Source organism: Lissotriton helveticus, chromosome 2_2 (genome assembly GCF_964261635.1).
Source record: "Lissotriton helveticus chromosome 2_2, aLisHel1.1, whole genome shotgun sequence".
Classification (NCBI taxonomy): Eukaryota; Metazoa; Chordata; class Amphibia; order Caudata; family Salamandridae; genus Lissotriton; species Lissotriton helveticus.
In genome coordinates this window covers 167683788-167698398 of record NC_136060.1, presented here as the reverse complement: position 1 = coordinate 167698398, position 14611 = coordinate 167683788, and the positions used below count along the sequence as shown (strand labels likewise).

The following is a 14611-nucleotide window of genomic DNA, read 5'->3' as shown; positions in this document are numbered from 1 at the left end:
CCCGAGGGGGGCCGGCTTTGGACAATCAGACATTGGGGCTGTAGCGGGAGGGGGCGGGGGGCGCCGGTGTGGTGCAACAGGACTTCACTTGAGCAATACTGGATAGTCATGAACTGGGCTGGTGTTGCCGTCAGGAGTATGCTGGCTGGAGCCCTCGCGGGCGTGTATGGGCTGTGAGTTGGGGATCCATTGGTTGGGGCGGTGCCCATTCCCCCGTTGGGGACTGGGGATCAGCCCGGCCGCAACAGATACTTCAGTGTTTGCGTTGAGGTATGGGGAGGGGGGTTGGTTAGGTAGGGGATGTTTTAGTTTTCAAGTCGCACTCTCACCACAGGCCCGAGACAGGCTACACGTACACCACCGGGGCTTAGTATTTGTGTTGCATGGCAGGGTACTCCCCAAAGGTTAGTACGTCCAGTGGTGGGCAGGGGATGCAGGGAGGCCTTCGTATTTTAAGTTGGAACATCAGAGGGGCACTAGATCAATCAATCAATCAATCAATCAGGGGTTGGTGAAGCACGCTACTCACCCGTGAGGGTCTCAAGGCGCTGAGGGGAGGGGAGGGCAACTCCAGGTCAGTCGAAGAGCCAGGTCTTGAGATCTCGTCTGAATGAGTGCAGGTTAGGAGAGCTCCGTATTGCTAATGGGAGAGAGTTCCAAGCTGTGGTAGCGGTGTAGGAGAAAGCTCTTCCTCCTGATCTAGCTCGGCGGATGCGGGGGACCTCTGCCAGGGCGAGGTCTGCTGAACGCAGGTTTCTTGTGGGTACGTGGAAACTTATTCTGTAGTTGAGGTAGCTGGGTCCGATGTTGTTGAGAGCCTTGTGGGCGGGTGTGAGTAGTTTGTAGTTGACCCTCTTCTCGACCGGGAGCCAATGGAGGTCTCGCAGATGAGGAGTCATGTGATCATGGCGAGGTGTCCCTAAGATTAGCCTGGCGGCTGCGTTCTGGATCGTTTGGAGTTTGCGTAGTAGAGACTTGTTGATTCCTGCGTAGAGGGCGTTTCCGTAGTCTAGCCTGCTTGTGATGAGAGCATGGGTGACTGTCTTTCTGCAATCGGGGGGAATCCATTTGAAAGTCTTCCATAGAGTCCGTAGGCAGTTGAAACAGGTGGATGAGATGGGGTTGTTTTGGCGGTTCATGGAGAGGGAGGAGTCTAGGATTATGCCGAGGTTACGTGCGTGGTCCGTGGGGGTGGGGGTGCCCGAGGGCAGGTGGCCACCATGAGTTGTTCCATGCGGTGGGGTGGGGTCCGAAAATGAGAACCTCGGTTGGGTGTTGTCGAGTCTCTCTGCTACTTTGGCTGCAAAGGGAAGGAGATAGATGGGCGGGTAGTTCTTTAGGTCAGTCGAGTCCGCAGATGGCTTTTTGAGGAGGGGCTTGACTTCTGCGCGTTTCCAATCTGGAGGGTAGGTGCACGTGGACAGGGAGGAGTTGATGGTGCGGGCTAGCTCGGGAGCAATGGCTGAGGAGACTCTGTGGAAGATATGGGGGGCAGGGGTCCGTGTGGGCTCCTGAGTGAGTTTTCTTCATGGTGGTGGTGATGAGATCGATGGAGGCGGGGGACCAGGTGGTAATGGTAGGCGTAGTGGAGATGGTGCTGGGGAGAGTGGACGCATTCGTTGGTTCATTGAAGTTGACGTAGAGGGTCATGATCTTATTGGGGAAGAAAGTGCTTAGCTTGTTGCAGAGATCTTGGGAGGGGGTGATGTCTGAGGCTTCGCAGGTGGGTTTGTTGAGATGAGTGATGATCTTGAAAGGTTCGCTGCTGTTCGTTGCGTTGGCGTTGATCTTTTCGCTGATGAAAGTTCTTTTGGTGTCTCTTTTCAGCTGGTGGTAATTCCTCATGGTGCTTCTATAGTTTGCGTGGGCTGCTGGGGTCTTCTGGTTCCTCCACGATTTCTCGAAGCGTCTACAGGTGTGTCTGGACTCGAGGAGTTCCGTCGTGAACCAGGCAGCTTTCGGAGGATGTATGGTGGTAGCTTGTCTCAGGGGAGCTAGTTTATCTGCGCAGCTGGTGATCCACCTGTGGAGTTCCACTGCGCCCGCTTCAGTGTCGGTGAAGGAGACGGGGGGGTCTTGAAAGAGGGTGGAGTTGAGGAGTTCTGCGGAGATCTTGCTCCAGCTTCGTCGAGGAGGGCGCGGAGCTATTCTGGGTGCGGCGCCGGACGAGAAAGTGAAATGGATACAGTGGTGAACGGTCCAGGCGTGCTGGGAGGTATGGGTGACCTGGATGTTAGATCCTGCGGCGAAAATGGGGTCAAGAGTGTGACCCGCCGTGCGAGTGGGGGATTTTACCAGTTGCTTGAGTCCCAGGTTGGAGAGGTTCTCCAGTAGAGCGTTTGAGTCGGGGTCTTGGAGGTTGTGGAGGTGGAAGTTTAGATCTCCAAGAAGGATGTAGTCCGTGGAGGTGATGGCGTGGGATGCGGCAAGTTCAGTGATGGCGGTAGTGGGTTGGGTGCGAGGTCCAGGTGGTCTGTAGATGAGCGAGCCTCGGAGTGTGGTCCTGGGGTTGGTGTGAATCTGGAAATGGAGGTAATCTATGTTGGGAAGAGTGGTGTTGGGAGTGGAGAGTTGGAGGGCAGTTTTGTGCGCGATGGCGATGCCTCCTCCTGGGCGGTTCGGGCGGTCCAATCTCTTGAATTTGAAGCCTTCAGGTATAGCAGTGGCGATGTCCGGTCCGGAGCTTGCGTTTCTAGATAAGATCAAGAGGGGGGCAATACTCCAACATGCGAAGCGCTCACTGGCGGATATCCTTATGTTGCAAGAGACGCACCTTATAGGCACAAAGGCTTTATGCCTCCAACGTTATGGATTCCAACAGGTCTTTCACACTGGCTTCCTGAGGGGTTCCCGGGGAGTGGCCATATTGGTGCACCGTAGGGTCCCGTATAAGCATGAACAACAATGGTCAGATCTGCAGGGGCGATATTTGTTTATCCGGGGTAGGATTGGAGAGGAACCCTTGATACTGGGTAGTGTGTATGCTCCACCACCGTTACAATGGAATCTAATTGAGCGACTGCGGTCCTGTGGGCGGATATGCCCGATGTGATGTCTGTAGTGGGTGGGGACTGGAGTGATGTCATGCAAGTGGCACAGGACAGGTCGGGGATTGGAGATGGTGACAGAGGTGTTATACCGATGAATCTACATGCTTTTGTGATGGAGATGGATTGGGTCGACACATGGCGCCGGGCGCATGGCGCGGCTCGAGGCTACACCTACCTTTCTGCAGTTCATAAATCCTTTTCTAGGTTAGAATATATATTTGTTCCTCGGGCTAGGGCGGGCAGGGTGGTGGCGGCGGGGATACTGCCTCGGGGTCTCTCGGACCATTCCCCCATATATGTAGAGTTAGAGACTGGCAGGGGACGGCAGCAGTTTCGGTGGCGCCCAGCGGTGTGGAATCTCCAGAACGCGGAATATACTGCCCATATGGGAGAATCAATCGCTCAGTATTTGACCGAAAACGTGTGATAGGTGTGTGGTGCGGCCACGTTGTGGGAGGCGATGAAGCCCACTCTGCAGGGGGTAGACATATCTTGGTGTGTGGCAGCTCGTAGGTGATGTAGGGAGGAACTGACGTGCGCGGAGGCAAATACAGAGACGCTGGAGCGGCAGAACCGAGAGTCTGGAAGTGACCTGGTAGTGCGGCAATTGCTCCTGGTCCGACAGGAATGTGCGGCCATGCTGATGGAGGAGGCACGTCAGGTTTGGTTGGCTACGCGCAGTAGGGTGTATCAATGTGGGGACAAGTCTGGGAAAATGTTGCATCGCCTTTGACAGGGCACTTTTCATGCCCAGGCCCTACCGGGTATATTGGATCCGGTGGGAACCCCTATTACGGATCCTCCGGCAATAGCAGAGAGCTTTGCCACATACTTTGCCGACCTCTATGTCCCCCGGGAGTGCCTGGAGGCTGCCACAATTGAGAAATTCATAACGGATTTGCCACCCAAGGCGCTATCGGACGAGCAGCGGGACCTGTTGGAGGCCCCCTTATCGGATGAGGAGCTGGGAGTGGCCCTGGGAGAACTGAATCCGGGAAGGCACCCCGACCCAATGGCTTTCCAGTTTTTCTGACGATATAATGTGCAGCTGGCCCGCCATTACCGGGCCGTAGTGGAGGAGGCTCGGGACAAGGGGGTGCTTCCCCCGGACTGGAGACACGCGGATGTGGTGGTGTTTCACAAGCCCGGGCGCCCACCAGAGTGTCATGCGTCATACCGTCCCATTTCCCTTTTAAATGTGGAGGCCAAGATTCTGGCAAAGGCGCTGGCTAATTGGCTGCTGCCTTATACTGCATCGCTGGTGCACCCCAATCAGGCGGGTTTATGCCCCAGCGGGCTACCCGGCACAATATTAGGAGGGCACAGGTGGCGGTTGCAGCGATTCAGCGATTGGGGGAGTTGGCTGCCTTACTTTTGGCAGACATGGACAGGGTGTTTGATTCCCTGAGTTGGGTGTATCTGTTTGCCCTGCTTCCTAGGCTCAGCCTGAGGCCGCGATTCCTTTCTTATGTGAAACTATTGTACACCGGCCTTACAGCGTCGGTTCGTGTTGCGGGTGCAGCCTCCTCCCCCTTTGCGATTCAGAGGGGCACGCAGCAGGGCTGTCCCCTGTCGCCATACTTGTTTGCCCTGGCCATGGAGCCCCTTGTGGCCTAGGTGCGCATGGACACTCAGGTGCATGGGTTTGAGTGGGCCACTCCGATAGAATAGCATTGTATGCGGATGACGTTCTCTTCTTCTTGACAGCGATGGACAGAACGGGGCCACGGCTTATGTGTATAATGCAGATTTTCTGGGAGACGTCGGGTCTCTATATGAATCCCCGCCAATCCACATTGTGGGTCCTGGGCGGGCAGACGAAGGTCGGTGCATGGGCGACCGCGGTTCAGTCGGCTGCGGGTGCGTTGAAATATCTGGGGGTGGTGCTCTCGGAGCTATCAGCAGTGGCCTGGGGGCGTAATGTGGCACCTGTGTGGGAGCGGGTGCGGGCTGACATCAAGTCCTGGTCTCGAATGCCTCTGACGTTGTACAGTAGATCGGCAATTTTTAAAATGGTAGCACTCCCCCGACTTCTCTACCAGCTGCAGAACCACCCATATCCGATCCTGGCTTGATGGTTCTGTCTGGTGAACTCCGTGTTGGGGCAGTTTCTGTGGGAGTGAGGGTGCAAGTGGCAATGCGTACATGTTTCCTCTCTACTTATTGTGGGGGATTGGCATCCCGGATCTCCTCTCATACTATCAGGCCTCACACCTACTGGTCCTCAATGAGTGGTGGTATGGGGACCGAGGGGACCCAGCGTATGCGCTGGAGCACTGCCTTATGGGCCATCACACATTGCACACAATCTTGTACTCGGCGAGGCTGCGGAGTGCGCTGCCGCCGGCTACGCGGGTGGTGTTCATGATTTGGAGGCAGGCGCTGCGGCGCATGGGCTGGTGGGGCGTCTTAACCCGGGAGACTCTATTGTGGAACAATGGGAGGTTGCCCCCATTTGCGGCCCTTCCAGTGTTTAGGGGATGACACGCCATTGGTATTTCCACCTTGGGCAATGTGGTGGGTGACACAACACTCAAATCCTTTCGGGATCTCAAGAGGAATTTCATATGTCCCAGATTTTATCAGTACCTGCAGCTGCGGCATGCGTTATCCCCTAGCCTGCAGAGTCTGGAGTCCATCCCTGAGTTCAGCCCCATCGAACCTAAACTCTTAATGGGGGGGATTTAGGTGAAAAGAAGATCTCGCGTATATATCAAACCTTGGTCGTACATTTCTCCTCCACGCTTCGAAAGCTCCGTGGGGACTGGGAGGCCGACGTGGGTGGGTTGGAAGAAGAGGACTGGGTAGAGGCTCTGACAGCCCCACAGGGGGCAGCCATTGCAATGCGGCTTCGCCTAATCCAATTTAAATACCTCCACAGGGTCTACTTTACTAGGACACGCTTGTGGCGGGCGAGGATGATCACCTCCCCAGTAGTTCTGTGCTGTGACCAGGCGGAGGGTACGTTTATTCATACAGTTTGGCAGTGCACATCATTGGATCGCTTCTGGAGGGGGGTCTCTGCTCGTCTCTCAGAGGTCCTGGGCTGGGAGCTTACCCGCACACCACGGCTGGCACTGCTACATGTCGTGGAGGGGGTTGGGGGTAACATCTATAAACAGCACCTTTTGCTTTTGGGACTAACCCTGGCGAAGAGGGACATAGCTAAAGCCTGGAAGGAAGCGAGGGCTCCATCGGTGGCCGCCTGGAAAAACGGCCTAGATTTTTGCATGGGCCTGGAGCAGCCCGTCTGTGTGGGCAGAGGGTGCCCGCGCAAACATTATAAAATTTGGAACCTATGGGCGGAGTATCGGGCCTTTGGTTGGAACCCGCTGCGATAGAGGAGCCCTTGATGCCGATTTAAGTCGGGGAGTCCTTAGGAAAATAGCGGGTGGGAGTAAGGGGGTAGTGGGTGGGAGTCAGGATCTACTGAGCAATTTTCCGTGCATAACTGTGGACAAGGGGATGTGGGCTTGTGCGACCTTTGTGGGGGTGGGAGTTTGGGGGGGAGGAGAGTTGGGGATGGGGGTGTTATTCTGTTGTGCTTCAGTAGATGGGGCCGTTATTTGCGGGCGGGGGGGAACAAATTAAAAGAAAAAGTTGCTTGCTGTCTTGGATGTACTGGATATGTTTTGGCAGGTGACTCTGGAATGCAGGCCGCTGCATGATATATGCAATCTGACTAATAAAATCAGTTTTTTAAAAAAACGACATCATAAGTAACTGAAAGTGCTTCGGCTGCTTCTTCCTGGCAGGACGTTTGATGGTAATCCTGGTAAGGTAAATAGCTGTGCGGCTTTACAGCCAATCCTATGACATTGAGTTTAACAGGAATACTCATTCACTACAGTTACACAATAAAACCACAATAAACTAACTGGGTAACCAAGGTTGAGTGCAAAGTAGGTACATGGTCACAGAATGTATGGTAAAGTGAAATGCACCGGCAAAAGGTGGGGATAAAAATCTGTAGAAGTTTAACAGAAACCTTTGGAAGTTCAAACCGCCATCAGCAGCAATGTGCAGTCAGACAAATGGACCACAAAATGTGAACTTCTGGCGCACTAGGGAGCATACAACATACCTGAAAATATTTTGAGGTCCTTATTTACAAGTGTATTGGAAGAACAGGTAAAAAGTGGAATATGTGATGTTGAAAAAACCTCTACATTAACTTTAAGCATGCAGTTGGTACTCAAACCAGCCCTTCCTAAGATGTTCCAACATGTTTCGGAGTTTTCGCTAAAAGCAGGAACAGAGGGATCCAGAAATCTTTGACGTGTAAACAGTAAATACAAGCTACTTTGTAAGATCAATATTTAAAGTAATACTATACACAACATCAAGAACTATGAATCTTACAACTTATATTATTAAAGAATTTAGATGGCAGGGATCCTACATCTAACAGTAAGAAACAGTTCCTATTATCAAGAAAAAATGTAGGAAATTGCTCTGCGTACGTGGCTACTTCTGATTTGCTTTTGCTGGAAATACACTGATCCATCTTTTTGTTACCAGCTCTGATGGAAGATCAAAACTATTCACTTAAAGATTGTTACTGGATAGAATTACTTATGTTGAAAAAATAGATATCTGATGTAGAGCATTTAAACAACGCAAGAAGATAGTAAAAAATATTAGATATATGAAACTTTAAACTCAAGGAATGCATTGGTTATTCATTTACTAGAACTGTCATGATTAATTAGGATATATCTACATACATACCCAATTTATAAAATACGCTTGTATAAACTTTACTACTTCCAAAGTAACCAACAAGCTGATCGGAATGAGATTGTTGAATAGAATGATGAAGGTCAAAAAATTCAGTCCAAAGTTGCTAGCTCCTCCATCTGTTCAAAAGAAAACAATACAAAATACCATTAAAACGACAATAAATCTTCTTTATACAACTTCCATGAGTGTTAAACATTACTGGACAGAAGTAGGTTGGGTTCTAACTTCCCGACAAGAAATAACTAATCACATATCTTTAAAAATAATTGGTTCCTGCAACTTAAAAGCAATGTCACCGAAAAAAGCAAAACATGCTTTGTTGCATTGCCATACCAGATATGGTCCAGTTTGGTAGGTCTTATAATGCACAATGTTTGGCTCTTTAGTGTTTGAGACAAATCTGGATGTCCAATGTCTTCTATTTCAGTGTGTCTAAGAAGCAGACACCTTTTAATATGTACAAAAGTGACCTTTTCCAAAGGATAGGTTCACCTCATACTCGCAAACAAATTTTACATACTTGAGACACTATTTTTAGGCATGTGTATCTTCTGAAGAAGCTATTTGGCGATGGATGAACCATTAGGCCCTGATAAGGAGCATTTCATGACGTGGCATAACTACAAACTAGCATCATCTGTTGCCCCCCTCATTTTCCCTCTTACATTATTCACCCAAATCATTAGAACCATTCAGATGTATGTTAAGCCATCGAACTCCCTCTTTCCTTAGTTCGGCCTTAATGTTATCCAAAACAGTCAACCAACTATGCTGAATTACAAAAAGAAATGCACAATGGTGTTGGCCTCATCTGCCACACAGAGCACTGCAATTTACACCAATGATAATTTGCTTCCTGGTGTCATTATACATTGATTTTTCAACAAAAGGCATCTTTAGTATGTTTTTTGTACCGTCCATGACAGCAGATTAAGAGCCCTTTCAAGAGTGTAGCATGCTGGTTTTGCTATCTGTGTTGTCAATGTGTTTGAGGTCTCTAGATTTTACCATGGGTCTCCCTGTTTTAGCATGGGGATTATGTGTTAAATAAAAGATTTTGAAAGGAACTGAGAATATGCATGCCCAATCCAACTTGAGAAGGTTAGAGAATTGTATGTGGTGCTTCACTCTGAAAATCAAGTACAGGGTATATAGAGCCCTTGATGTGTGAAGGTAAGCCTCCAATGTTGTAGCATATATTTGCCTTGTAGAAGAAAGCTGAGTAGAGATGTGTAAATGACTGTCTTTAGATGCTGAAATCTTCCATGAAAATATGAACACAATAGGAGGCGAGCTGATCAGAGATATAACTAAACAAATTATCAGTAAAACAATTTTTGCTGCCAGGTGGGCAGTGCCATATTTTAGTTTAGATGTGTTTGAAATTCCTTGGGTGAGACATTGATACAAGGAATTTATTGAGTTAACCAGTTTGCATTTAAGGGACTACTTGTGGATAGAGTTCAGTAGGGCAGTTTTTACACTGCATGTAGGTAATTCTCCTGAATTGTTTCGAGAGAAATCTTTGTGTTTATGAGACATGGCTTTGGACATTAATGGTGGCATTAGAGCATCTAGAAGCACTTGTTCCCTACGGCTGAAACCACCTAAATGTCATAAAAAGAAAACTTAGAACCGAACCTTCTCAGGCATGGCCACGACAAACTGGATCACCCTTCCCCTGGAAATCAGAATGAATCCTTAAACTGCTTCATACAAGAAAGAAGTCAAAAGGATACTGATGAACAAATCTATGCCAGTGAGCGCACAAACTATACTCCCGGGCATAATTTATACATTGCCTGCACGCATGCTTATTTCTCGAAAAACTACGTGCTTATTCTGTTTAACTGGTTGCTGTCTGCCTGGAACCTAATGTTTTTTCTCTAGGAGATTCTACTACACCTTGTCCCTCCTTGATTACGTTATTTTTATACATGTCGCCTGATCACTGTAAAGCGCTCTGATACTCGCAAGGGTCATTTTCGCGCTATATAAAACTTTATAAATAAAAAAATAAAGAAAGTAGGATGGCTGTGGGTTCTGCAATCTCGGAGTATTCAGATGTGTGACTTACATTAGTGGTAATCCAGCTTCATTCTGATAGCAAGTAGTTCATATTTTGGAGTGAGCACAAGCTTTGCCCTCTGGTTAGTACTTAATGGATGTCAATATGAATCATGGCTTTGATCATTCATCAAGAAAAGCATATTACATTTGAGAGCTTCACAATATGCAGCTGTGGAGTGTCACTCAGTACATTGAGAAAATATGGTATTGAAATGTCACATTAGGTATAACGCGTATATCAGTATACCAGCCCATTTGGTTGACATTTGCATGAGTTGCAGTATGACCCTTGGTGCAACATCAGCATGTGAGTGGAAAACCTTTAGTAGCACAAATCACAATTCGGTGTAAAATCACTTTTGGGTGCAAAACCAGCCCTAATGTAAAGTAAGCAGCAAAATCACATTTCGCTGCAAAGTCATATTTTCAGGAGTGTTGGAGCACTTTTTGGAACATAAATTAAATCATGCAGAGAAGAACAAATTCAGAAGCAAAAAAATACATATGGGAGCAAAAACAAGCTTAGTTGGAAAAGCACCATTGGTTCAGCATCAACAGGCGTGAGGAAACATTTTAGGCAACCCAATGTGCCTCCACTGCAATGCAGGAACACTACAATGTATCATTCTTGCAGTGCAATGCGAAGTAATCTTTAGGCAGGTGGTCCAAAACACTGCATGCCCAAGTAAAAAACTGTGAGACAAAAATACTCCCTTTCCTTGATCAAAAAGGCGAAAGACTCTTTCTTCAAGCAGTGGCTGAAGGGAGCTGAGCAGACCCAAACAAATAAAGGCTAGAGAGGGGATACAAAGTCCCTCCTCTGTGTATGTTATGATATGAGTTCTGGTAGATGGCTAGAGTTGTCTGTAACGAGATGAAAAAAATGTCTACAGTACAGAATGTAGGTACTTCATAAAACTCAATAATTACATGTAAATACCCAGCTCAAGCGCACACTTTCTTTGACCTTAGAAGGATGAAAGGCTACTTGACCTACTGGAATTCAAACCAGTAGTGAGATTATCCCAGAAATGTAGATAGAATGTGAGACAAACTCAATAGCCCTCAAGTGCAATAAAAATCCAAACATATGGATGAAACATAGCATATCCTAAAGAGAGGTGTGATGGATAATTAGTCAAGACGATCGCGGGGCAGCGTCAAATAAAGTAATCCACTGAGCTATCTCAATGCTCGCAGACAAACCAGCAACCTTCGGACTAAAATATTTTTTGTCCTAAAATGATCAAGGTTGCTGCATTGTTCATCCTCCAAAGCTTGCGGAATTTCACAAACAATGCAAATCAACCCATTACACTCATTGCTGGCCAAGAGAATGTACATCATTTCAATGAGGTCACAAAAGGACAATATTTTGCATGCAGTCATGATCGCCCAGCAGAGAGAAAAAAAATCGTAGCTGTGTAACAATACAAGCACTAGTAAAGCCAATAGGCAGTGGTGTAGCATGGGCGGGGCCACTGGGGCATTCTTAGGGGTGCAAAATTTTAAAAGAAAAGTGGGCGGATTCTTGCCTTGCCCTGGGCACTGGCAATTCTACAAATAGGTCTAACCTTTTGTATCTAATGGCTTTGCCAATGGTCTTAAACCATGCTGCACAGTGTCCCTGATGCGTTGCAACATGGCTAAAAAAAAAAAAATGTAAACCTATAATGTGTCCGCCTGTATCATTTCAAAGGCGCTTATCTACCCATTTGAGTTAGATCAGTAGATAAAAAGAAAACAAAAGCACAAAAGTATTTTTTTAAAGTGGGTGGAGAGAGAAACCGTGGGGAGGCAGAAGCAACACAGGGTGGCGCACAAGCAACACAGGGGATTAAAAGCAACACTGAAGGCACAAATCCCTGGAAAACAGCAAGAAGGGCACGGGAGGGGAGAAGCAACACGAAGGGCAATGGAGAAGAAGAAAATGGGGAAGAGGGAGAGCAACATAAAGTATGGGTGGGGGCAATATAAAACAGGCAAGAGAAAGAAAGACATGGAGCTGAGGTGTAGAAGCACACAGTCAAGAAAGCAACGTGGGGAGCATACGAGGAGGACCACATCACAGCAGGAAGCGGGGGAGAAACAAATGGGCGAAAGACCAAAACAGGGTGCGGAAAAGAAAGAGCAGTGCACAGAGGGGAGGAGGAAGCCCACTATGAAGACAGCTAGAAACCCATCGAACAAAGAAGGCCTCTAAAAGAGAGCAGAGGAAGCATAGAAGCCAGCCAATCCAGGAAATGGTAAAAAGGCTATGTGCATGGGAGGGACAAACACAAGATGGAAAAGGCAAGCCACTGAATTAGAAGCAGGCAAATGAGAGTGACAGGGAAGCTAACCAATAGTAAGTAACAGGCTGTATGTTTACGGTAAGCCCCGATAGATCGTGCAACAGACAGCGCATGCACTGTCTAGTACTCTCCTATTAAACGGCTTATCATTACGAGTACATGTGGGAGTCTGGGTATTTCCAGTAGACCCATTGTCGAGGACAAAATATCAGATTTCTAGAAATGCAAATGGGTAGAACAAGGCAAAAAGATGGATTACCTCACAATAGGACATACACTAAAACCCTCCTTAATTGCCTGTAGTCTCCCGATTGTCAGCACGACATTCCAAAGCAATGCTGGCACAAGTTAGTATTGAAATGAATAAATCAATCTGTCAATTACGGACTTAAGGTGGGCGAATAACCTGTAATTGTAACTCAAGACTCCATTAATCAGCTAAAAGAGACAGAAATATTCAAACAGGGCACCATTTTAAAGCTTTTAGTTAACAGCCACAATTCTACAATTAAAAGACCTATACCGATAATGTGTGCAGAATGTTTAATTAGTACGTAAAAATCCCCAAGAGTACACATCTAAATCTACACAAATCATAGATATAAACACATATACTTCCTCCACTAAACTTACCATTGAGGAAAGTATGCAGAAGTATGTTTTAGGAAGTTTTTTCATTAGCACACAAAACACATTTTTACTTCAGAGCAAAACGTCGGGGTGGGGTGGTTGTGGGGGAGGGGGCAGTTTTCAGGTTATTGTTAATTTTCACAGCCAGAAAGAACACTTGGAGGGTGGGGGTTAGGGCGAAGATCATTTAAATCCCGGGTGGGGTGCAGGGGAAGGAATTGGCCATGGCTTCTGCTACCCTGGTGGTCAAGTTTCCTGTGAGAAGTTGGCCTGGTATATGCTGCTCACTAGTTCTAGTGATCACCTTGTACCATGCCAAGCAACCCTTATGGTGCAGGTTGTAAAGTCAACCTTATAAACAAGCTATCCTAGGGGTAGCATGGACTAAGCAGTCTTAGGCTAAACTCTGTAAAGGCATGTGAAGCAAGCTGTTTTACCATACACAATCCCCTTGAATACCAAATGAAAGGACACCACACAGATATATATTGAAAATATATATATTTATTTCTACAAATATCCCCTATACTCTTTATGAGCACAGAAGCAAATGCGTTAAAACAAAACACCGTTTAAATACACAAAAGTTGCACGAATATGGATGAGCCCTAGGGGCCACCTAAACCATATACTAAAATAGTGGTATAAGAACCACTATGGGGAAAGTGAAGAGGCCTAGGGCCTGGGGAATCGCTGGAGCTGATCGGGACTAGCAGTGAAGAAGTCGGGAAAGGCCCGCGGGACTCGGGTGCAGTGCGGAAAGCGCACGCAATACCAATGCAATGTCAATGGTGCGTAAAAGTTACAAAGTTAGTTATTAAGGAACCTTCCGAGTGACCTAGAAGGATGAAACTTTAGACACAGACACTAGAGGTGTGTACCAGTGTGGGAACACCGGCAGAGCTGAGTTACCTCACCCACAGGAAGCGGGTGCATAGGGTCGAAGTAGTGTCGGGTTTCGTCACGCAGGTCGATGGTGCTTGGAGCTGAAGATGCTGCAGGCGGCTCGATGTGAAGAGTTCCGGTGGATCCAAGGGTGGATCTGAAGAGGTGAAGACCTGAAAGCAGAGGGGACAATGTTCAAAGTCACTAGCCAGTGACTACCGTGGAACCAGGACGGAACCAGGCGATGTCGGGTGCAAACAGGTGATGTCGTGAAGATTGTCTCTGCAGCCACGTGGACACGAAGAGGTCAAGGACGTCCAGGAGTCGGTCACGAGCTGTCCCACGTACGCTCTCACTGATGGCGGTGTCGGCAACTTGATTGGAGCAAACAGGCCTTGGCTAAAGCAAGCCACGCAGGAAGTGATTCAAGCTTCTCACTCGGACCAGCAAGGTCAGAGCGGCTGCTCCTTTTCAGGGGAGCAAGGGCCAGTCTGGAGCAACCAGACCAGCGGTGTAGTTCGTCGTTTCCGTCGCCAAGATGGCCGCTAGCCACGTGACAAGTGGCCGGGATGGGGCGTCGAGTGGCACGGTGCAAAAGGGCCCCACGCAGATCGTGGAGATGCTGGGGGGCTGATCTTCGGTGCAAGGGCTGCTCGAGGCTGGGGCTTCTCAAACCCCAAAGCACAGCGTCGAGGGTGCCTCGGGTGCTGCGCAGTCAGCTTCTCGGGGGTCTTTCAAGAGGTCCGGTCCCACGTCTCTCGGTGCCTCCACGGGTCCCTTCTTTGCAGGGACTGTGGATCGGGCTGTGAGAAGTCTGGGAGTCTGGGTCTTGTCAGGCTCTGGGCTTGGGCTCCGGCGGGAGGCGGCGGCAAAGCAGACGTCGAGTTGCTGGTTGGTGCCTGTGTTCACAGGGTGGTCACTCCTTGGCCACAAGGGAGA

General features: G+C 48.4%; 1 protein-coding gene across 6 annotated transcripts in view; it reads right to left on the bottom strand.

The window, feature by feature from the left end:
• The window catches only part of ATP8A1 (ATPase phospholipid transporting 8A1), a 1103292-nt gene that overhangs the window by 732521 nt on the left and 356160 nt on the right, over positions 1-14611 (bottom strand). For all 6 annotated transcript variants that reach the window (XM_078678248.1, XM_078678246.1, XM_078678250.1 and 3 more), the window contains one exon: positions 7782-7909. In XM_078678248.1, the coding sequence (XP_078534374.1) occupies positions 7782-7909 (128 nt within the window). The remainder of the gene's footprint in view (positions 1-7781; positions 7910-14611) is intronic.